The sequence below is a fragment of the Teleopsis dalmanni genome, chromosome 2 (assembly GCF_002237135.1).
Source record: "Teleopsis dalmanni isolate 2A chromosome 2, ASM223713v2, whole genome shotgun sequence".
Classification (NCBI taxonomy): Eukaryota; Metazoa; Arthropoda; class Insecta; order Diptera; family Diopsidae; genus Teleopsis; species Teleopsis dalmanni.
Window position 1 is genome coordinate 91,466,706 of NC_051847.1, and position 9,785 is coordinate 91,476,490.

At 30.8% G+C, this 9,785-nt stretch overlaps 1 protein-coding gene across 2 annotated transcripts in view; it reads right to left on the reverse strand.

Moving 5' to 3' along the window:
* Positions 1-5,465: 5,465 nt before the first annotated feature.
* LOC119678610 (putative inorganic phosphate cotransporter) overlaps positions 5,466-9,785 on the reverse strand; it is a 31,431-nt gene continuing 27,111 nt past the window's right edge. The window contains exons 1-4 of one of the 2 annotated variants that reach the window (XM_038090541.1): positions 7,202-8,138; positions 6,958-7,094; positions 5,821-6,894; positions 5,466-5,760 (exon numbers count right to left, since the gene is read on the reverse strand). In XM_038090541.1, coding sequence (XP_037946469.1) covers positions 5,587-5,760; positions 5,821-6,894; positions 6,958-7,094; positions 7,202-7,238 — 1,422 coding nt within the window. In that variant the 5' untranslated portion in view covers positions 7,239-8,138 and the 3' untranslated portion in view covers positions 5,466-5,586. Of the gene's footprint in view, positions 5,761-5,820; positions 6,895-6,957; positions 7,095-7,201; positions 8,139-9,785 lie in introns of those variants that run through there. The other variant, XM_038090542.1, reaches the window with a different exon arrangement.

Below are 9,785 nucleotides of genomic sequence, written 5' to 3' on the forward strand. Positions count from 1 at the left end.
ATGTTGAGTATTATTTGCACCATGCCTACAGTTTATGTTTTACGAATAACTCATATATATCGTGTTACTTTCATTATTTCCTTTAATATATAATTCAAAAATAAATAAAAATTAATAAAAAAAAAAAGTTTTGTATTAGAATTTCATTAAAACGAACTGTTGTAAATAAGCCATGCAGAGGGTAGATGCAGAGGACTTTTGTAAATATGCAGATTTTTTTTTTTTCAATGTTATTATAACAAAGTTATATTTTAAATATTTTAACACTAAACTTACTGGCTGGTATTATTGTCTGTGGTAAAAGCTTTATTAATGAGCTTTATAATAATAATTAAAAGCTATTTATATATTTATTTTGCTTTCAGCAGTGGTTTGAGTCTTAGATACTCTCTGGCAAAAGTTAATACGTATCAGATCGAACCAGCACTTAAGTCAGTACAAACGTATGAAATCTAATTAATTGCTTCCAAAAACGTCTACCTTAAATAAATAGATACCAGTGCCAAACCAGTGTCTTGTAAAGCATGCAGCCTTTTTTAGTGCTGCAGTTAGGTATACTAAGTAGGAGTAATAATCGCAGTAGTAATTTCGTTTAAGCCATTTTATTAATATGGATGATATTAATTTTCATATACTAAACAGTAAGGTCTGTTTTGGCTGTGTCCATATTTAAATAAAGAGATAATCACATTTAATTAGCTACTTTACTTTTAATGAAATAATCAAATTACAAATCAACGATGTATAAATTTCCAATCTTTATTCACCAAGGCTAGGCTTGACAGTGTTCAACAAACATTAGTGCCTCAACAGTTTGACAAAAGAGACCTACTGTAATCTGAAATTCATTCCTCGGCTGCTGATATGCTTTTTACAATGGCTTAGGTCCCTATTTAGCATCTTCATATCTTATCTCATCTCGGGATTTCAAGTTTCAAAACATATGTTATATGATTATTTTACATAATAGAATCATAAAAGACCGAAAATCATATTCCAAACAAATAGTATCAGAATAATATCAGACTTCATTAAAACTGTTGCTATCAAGAATAATAAAGGATTGTTTAGATTCATTAATGGTTTAATAGTTTATAAAAAAGAAGGTTTAAGATGACAGATTTTTACTTAACAAATTTGCCTACTACACTCGATACAATGTTGGGTTATGATTCTGCTAAGTCATTTATTGTACTATAAACCTTCTTCCCATTTCCTTTCATCAAATTAAAAATCTCACTCCCCTCACTTCTTCTGCCTTGTGAAAGAAAGAAATATATTTGCAATTCCTTAGGTGTCTATGCCATAATATAATAAGAAAAAATGTTCCAAATTGGTAGTTGCAATATCATAAAGTGATTATATTTTATGCAGTGGAGGGATTAACTAATTATACGTGAATGGGGCGCTTTGAAAGTGCTTAACCAACGTTTGTTTAGTAAGCAAAAATATTTTCTAATTGGTTGAATCGTTAGAGTTACTTATATATATTTTGTTTTAGATGAATGATTTTTCTCATGTCAACAAGTAAAATTGCATAAATGAAATGAAAGTAAAATAATCTGGCATGGGATTTGAGTCAATCGGGTTATCTCAGATCAGAGATCAGTACGTCTTCGAAAAACAACAATCATTCAAATAAATTTAGAAAATCTATTTGTGCAACAGGTCTATTTCAAGAAATGTTACATATGTGCGGAAAATTTTCAAATAGGTTGAATTAAGGTCAAAACTTAAAATAATATAAATAATGTATTAATATTCTTACCATAAAATATTTTAACATACTCCATATTGTTAGAATCCATATTGCTAATTGATTTTTTTTAAGAAATATAAAACTTATACTTATGAGATGGAATGAAAATGTGTAACATGCAAAATCCTTTATTTAAATAGCAAAATATAGTAGTAACTATTTCGTTAAGCTGCAAATCTTTATCTTATTCATTACTCTTGAAACGAACTAGGATGGTTATGCCACACCTAAGGTTTCGAAATGTTTCTGTATCTTTCTTAAGAGACACATGCAGGCATCGTAAGAAAAGGTAAACAGATTAATCGGTAATATCTATCACTCTTCGAACGTTAAAAGATGAACTGTAACCATTACTTTACTGATAAATAATCTTTTTGCTCAAATTGTTCCTCCTTGACAATCAAATTGTTCCCCCCTTGATAATCAAATTGCCCCTGTGTTAGCGTATGTCATGCTCTGTTCTAGCATACGAAAGTTAAGTCAAACAGTGAAAGTTCAAATCCTTCCATTCTCTTAAATCTAAGAAAATGATTACACAGCTATATAATTCACAACTAGGCAGTAGAGCTCGTGAACAACCACTCAATTCAAAATGTATTATGACGGATAAAAACCTTTTCAGACCCACTCCGGTTACACACCGGTTTTATCAAAATTTAACCGGATTTGTAAATTTTTTTGTAATAATGTTTAATGTAAAATAAATTTATTCGCTTCCTTAATTAATTAATATGTTAATTAAAAATAATTAATTAATATGTTAATTAAAAACAATAATTTTTTTTTAAATAATTAAGGCAATCATTTCAAAAACCAAACTGATAAGTTCTACTTTTAGAAAAAATCAGACATTTAAAATAATAAATGGAGTATTTTTTAAATTTTCCGCATAAAAACAATAATAAATTATTGTTAAATATCAACAGACTTCGAACAATTTTAGTTAACTTAAATTCAAATCCAATATCTTTCTAAAGTCGTAGCACATAATCTATCGATTTCAGCTATAACAGGAAATATTTAATTACTGCTCATCGAACTCAATAATTGCTTTTTGAGTTTTTGATATATCTTGAGATATCTGCCTTGAAATATATCCATTTGAAAATGTGTCTAACATGCTAATTGTCAAAACCCCATGGGTTCATAACTGCTAGGAAAAAATTTTCAGATTTTTCCAGAGATAAAATTCTTCTTATTTTAGCATACGAAGAAGCACATAAAGAAATTTTAGCAAAATCAGCGTTATGAGATCATTTTTTTCTAAAATCCTACCGATTTTTAAAAGAATGCCTCATATATGGACATTGAAACGGCGCGTGTATATTAACCTGTACATATTGTAACATGTCTATTATATAAACTGTGTCGAAAGACACAACGACATAATCCATTGTGTTTATATGTGTGTATGTGCTTGTACCTTTATATAGAAAATATTATCTTGTAAATTTATGGTTGGATATAAAAGTAATAAAATAGTAGTAGAAGTACAAAATTGACAATTATAATATGATTTTCTGCATTGAATGTCTTTTGGACACATCCAAAAAGAGTTTAAAATTGTTACACCCTTCCGTCATATGAGTGTTTATATAACATGACTATTGGTCATGCTAACAACTTACCATATTCACTTTGTTTAGAGGACGATTACTCCATGGAAGGATTCTATGCTTTTTTGCTCTTACTCTCGAAACCGAGACTTGAAATTTAATATTTTTAAGTCAGACGTTTTAGTTGGCATTAATATCAGTTCCTAGCTCTTCCAAATGTTCACCTCTTCCTCAAAATATTCTGAAATTTTTTTTAAAATGTTGCATTTATGGTAACATACAATGGATCTATTTTTCTATGTGACTTATCGTTTTGATTGCCTAAGTGATTAAAATTGACATAATTTATTTAATATAATATGTACGTCTTTTGGGTTAATTGGAATAATTTGACAGTAATATATGGTCGGACAATATGATAATGTATAGTTAACATTTGCATGATCCACTGTAATAAGAGCTCCGCTGAATTCTGATGATATAGAGGTATATATAGAAGTTTTATAGAGGTATAGTTTGCAATCCACCATATCCTCCTGTTGGAATATATATTGCATTTAATTTAAAAGCGTGCAATACTGAATTAGTGTGAGTATCCACAGATTTGCAATATTTACTAATGAATAATACATGAAACAAACATTTAAATCAATAGATGTTTCCAAGGACTGTGATAAATTTTTGGCAAAAAAAATCGAAAAATCGAAAAAGTTGTGTGGTCGTTTTTTATTCAAAAAATTATATAATTTCTAATAACAAGAACAATAACAAACAAAAATATTTCCATAGTCCATGATTGATGGATATTTTGAAACAGCAATAATTTATTGTTTTAATGACCAAAAAATTTTTTTTAAAAATAATTTCGTTTTTTTACGGTCTAATTGATCAGGAGTTAAATAATAAACTTTTAAAAAAATATTTATTTGTTTTTAAAAGATTTTATTTTTACCGATATTTCGACTATAATCTATAGTCATCATCAAGGTACTATAAAATTTATATACAATGTAACAATATTTTAGTATAAATTACAAAGAAACAATTATAAAATACATTAATATTTAAACATGAATTATATATATATATATAGAAAATATTTAGACAATCGATATAAAAGAACCATATATAGGAAATACAATATATTGGATATATGTATCCTCTTCCGGATTTGTTGAAGGTGTTTTTATACAACTGAGCACAGTGTTGTATGCCAGTTTTAAAGTTTAGTCTGGTGGCAGTAGAAGTTTGGAGGATATATAACATTTCTAAGAAAAAGCGTTGTTGCTGATTATTTTCTTGGTGTAACACCGTTACATTATCGAGGTCCTGCTCATGCATTGATGTAATACAGTGTAATGCCAGTGCCGTTTTTGATTCAATATTTTTTTTATAGTTCACACAGTGTTTATGACCGGCTATACGCGTCTTTAACTTGTTTTTTGTTGTACCAAAATATAAATTTTATAAATTTTTAAAATCACAAAAGAAAGAGTGGTCTATTTTCAATATTTACTGAAACACACGGTATTGAATATATACGCATATACGTATATCAAACAAACTTTCAACTAAAAAACTCTAAGTATGTCAATATTAATACAATTATCGAAAACCTTTTAAAAGCAACAAATGTAAACCATGACAATTTTCGGACCCATTTTAGTGTACAAAGGTATTAAGCTCCTATTAAAAGATATGTGCCTGAATTAAATTGTTCAAATTAACTTTTTTATTTTTTGCGTTTTTTATCTCGATAAATCTTGAACAGATTATGTGCTTCGATCAAAAATTCTCTTTCCATATTAACCCTTATTGATACAAAACAACCCGTAATCAAAATTATATGCAATAATATGTTTTAAAATTTATATTAAAAAATAATCCACTAAATGTTGCTTGAAGGCTTGGTTTTTAACGAATTAAAGTCAATCAGTATTTAAAGTTAATTTTTTAACATTACTGAGCAAACACTTAGTAACTTAGAATGAAGCTTGAAAAAATACAATTAAAACAAAACACACAGATGCAAGATAGATAAAGTATATAAGCTATTAATAATTAAGACTTAGAAACGAAACCAGATCAAATGAAAAAATAAATAATATTTCGAATTTTTTTAAGTAAAAGTTTAATTTTTTTATACTTCGACAAAAATTCTATATTTATCACTTCACTTAAGCAGTCTTCTCCGTGAAAAAAATATTATCACAGTTTTCTTCAACATAGTCCCATAGTCACGACGATTTGACTTACACAGTTTACTAGCAGTTAGCCATTTATATTACTTGGCTTTTGCTCAATGAGACTTAATTCTTGTGGCTTTGGTAAAGGATCATTCCATGGTTGTACGTTGGCTGTACCAAACGATATGAACAGTAAATTACCAACGAAATAGATGCCAGCTGCTATGAAAAATACTTGATTCCACTGCTCCGCACTTGTCTACGTACAAAAACCATGTATATTAGTAAATGGTGTATAAACAATATTTTAAGAACTTACCACGTCCGTTACAATGAAGCCCACTGCTAAAGGTGCAATAATTCCTGTTATATTTGCCGCACAGTTGGTAATACCCATCAAGACTCCAGCGAAGTTGGGAGATAAATCAATATGATTTATTTGAAAGCCTAAGGTTACAGCTGAATTAATGCCTACCGTTATAGTGAGGAGCAAAATTGCCAAGGTTGTTTGTCCAGGTTCAACATAACAAAGGCAAATGAGCGTTACCATTGGGACCCAATGACCAATTGTATTAAAAATCTTTCGACTTAGCGTGAGAGGTATGCACTTCCGTTTACTTAGCACTGTCGAAATGATAGCAAATACAATACCTAATATCAGCATTACTGTATAAGGTAATGCTGACAGTAAAGCATTGCTTTTGATATTCATGTTAAGCACGTGTTTTAAATATGAAGGAATTTCGATTAGTAATGTCCAGAAACCCCAATTATGCGCACAGTGTACACAGAAGAGCACCCAAAATGGTACAGAGGTAAATATACGTTTCCAAGGTATTTTCATGTTTTGCGCCGTTTCATCATTTGTATGTCCAATAGAACTTTCTATGAGATGCTTTTCGGATGCTGAAATTGTTTTAAAATCACTTGGTGTGCTTGCACCCCACTTAACCCATACAACTACCCATAAAAGGCCTACAAACCCTGATATATAAAATATACTCGGCCAACCATAGGAAGATGATATCATAATTCCGCTTGTCGCTAACATGACGACAGTACCGAATTGACTACCAACATACGAGAAGGTGCCAAGTAAACCACGCTCCTCCAATGGCGCCCATTGGGATATTATTGTGTGCACGGATGGAAAAAATACGCCTTGACTGAGTCCTTGCAATAACCTAGAAGCACACAATAACTGCCAGTTGCCAATTTTTGCTGTCACTGGTGTTAATATTGTTAGCACCGAAGAAATAAGTACTCCATAAAGTAACATCGCTTTTCCTCCAAATTTACGAGCTAAGTAACCACCAGGAACTTGTGTGCCAACGTAACCCCAGAAAAAACTGCTTAACACAACAGATTTTGTTTTTTCAGACCAATTATAAACCTATAAAATGAAATCACAAAATTATTCCATCGAAAAGTTGTCATAGTGATATTTCAAACGAACAGGTATACCAGGAGTTGTCGAAGTTGTATCCAGCATTGCTACGATCGCCATTGATAAATTCACGCGCATTGCAAACGCCACCGACGTCCCAAGGAAGAGCAAGAAACATTGAAGATGTCGCACACCCAATAACCGAACTAAATGCAATAAATGGAAAAAACCATAGAAATTAAATGAAAATATAAATAAAAAAAAATAATAATCAAAATAATATTTTTATTACAATCGAAATTTTTAATCTTACCGGAGCCGCTGGGCTCATATCTGCGATTTTTTGCCATTTACTCAAAACTTATTCAACACAAATGCACTAACCTCTTCACAGTGGAAGTCTTCGAACTAGTCTGACAAAACTCTTATCAAAAGAAAAATATTTTAAGTATTTTGGTGGGTAGACTTTTCGAAATTTAAACTTAGATAAGACACACTTGCGGACAGCGCAATGAAAGGCGGAATACACCCTGTACATAACGCATGCAAACGGTCTATTGACTTTGCCGTTATATTTGAAAAGTTGTGAATGGGCGTTTCTTGAACATAGAATCATATCGGTCAACTCAAAGGTGTGAGTCAATTAGATTATATTTGTCAATAGGTGTCTTTTACTTTTCATAGGAAATCCTTAAAACAGTTATTTCCAAATGTGCTATGTTTTTACCGACTAAACCAATATTCCCGAGGCTACTACTATTCTGTTGTTTCACTACCACCATTAAATTAAATATCCCTTTGTGAAGCAGATAAGACTTTAAGATCTACTCATAGTTCCTTATTTGATATTGGTCTAGTGTTTCTCATATTGATTCAGATTGTTCATTGCCTCGCAGCCGTTGTATAATACTTGTTATTATGTTGTATACGGTCCCTCAGTTCGATAAGTTACTAATTATATATTTGGAAAAACTATTGTCTTGACAAAACACAAGGTATGGGTCAATGACACGGTTACACATATACTTCTCCAGCTATAATTCATAGATAAGTGCTGCTTATTTTTTGGGTCTGTATGTCTGTAATAGGGGTATCCCATTTGTATTGTTTTTTAGCTGAATTTCTCTTTTTTTCTCTCTATTTATTTTAGTGATCTATGTTACTTTGGTTGGGGTATCAATTGGTTTGCTAGTAGTGATTCGTTTATAAAGATTCATTCACAGCTTCTCATTAAAACAAATATTTACTGTGGACAAAATATTGATAGAAATGGCTCACATAAATTATTTCTTCAGGATCAACAATATAAAATAATTCCTTGCTGTTAACAGTGATATCTTTTATCCATTAACCTGGCAAGATTAAGTAGTACTCGAATGTATTGAAAATTATGCTAAAACTGGACTTCGTCAGCTGAAATTAATTTTAATATAGTTGACACTGATGGCTAAAATTTGATATAAATTTCATGATACAATGTTTGTTATGCGAAAAGAGAAGAGTACCTTATATAAATAACACCCCAGAAAGGTAATCATTTCGGTATAAATTTAGTAAAGTTTTGTTGTAAAAATGACCAGATTCCTGTCATTAACTCTAGAGAAGTTAATGAGAGATCTACAGATCAAGATCTTATGGTGTCACCAAGACCAAATTGGTAGAGTATATTTTGCTAAATTATAAAATATTTATGCTTAGATCTTTTTAGAATTCATTTATTTAGACATTTAAGTGACTTAGATGTTTACTTAGTTGTCCATTACAAACGTGAGTCAGCCAACCCGATTAGTGGCTTGTTGTCGCCAGTTGATAGTGCCGAGCGTCCCATATCATTGATCATCCCGTATTACCACTGAAGATGCGGATATTCTCTATTGTGTTTATCATCTGCGAGCATTTTCTTTCATTCGCACGACATAATTAAGCCAGTGATGCCGGTGAACTTTTATCCACTTAACTATCTCAATGCCGGAGTATGATTCATACAGCATATATACGCGACATATGCTGTACAGCAAAGGGAAGAAAGGTAAGAATGACAAACAACTGTTTTGGTGGCCCAGTAAAAAGACTAGTCTAACAGTAGAGAATAAAGTTAATATTTATAAAGCAATGATGGAAGGAATAGTAACTCATACCAACTGTAAATTACTGAAGGTACTTCGATACAGAGTCAGCACAATAGCAGCAGAAAAACACTATGCTTTTTTTACCAATGTACCCTGGTAATATATAAAATGTACTCATAAATATGACTATCAAGTTCTGACAAGAGCTAAGTAAGGACTATTTGTAGACCTTGCCAATAAAAACCACAAACGAATGGCAAGCAAGGATAGTCCACCATTGGAAGCACTAACTCTAGTTTATAACCACGAACTAAAGCCATGAAGTCCACTTTATAACTAAAAGAAAAATATGATACCCCTTGAAGTCAATATGTATTTGCTTATGGATATGTCATATATATTAATTGAAGGCCTTCCCATACAAAACAAGACACACTAAGGTCTTCAGAAGTAGAATTTTTATGGAAAAAAAATTATAAGCCATGTAACATAATTACTAATATTAACAAATTTCTTTACCGATTGATGGACAAAGTTTCTTGAGTATGAAGGGTATTTCAGCTTCGATAAAACTAAAGAAAAATGTTAAATTTTTCACTTGAAAAAAAATTTCAAGTACAAATGTATTGGTGGTGAGAAACTAGAACGCACGCCTTGTTAAATAGGTGCTTCGGATAAATTGTGGACAGGAGGTGTTAAATTGGAGATAATATAATTTCTGTTATCATCTTTGATTATCGCCCACCTTCATTTATGCTTATTATAAAATACGGAAGAGTAGCTTTCATTACAGCGCTGCATTTCAACTACGGGTGTATGCACTTTATT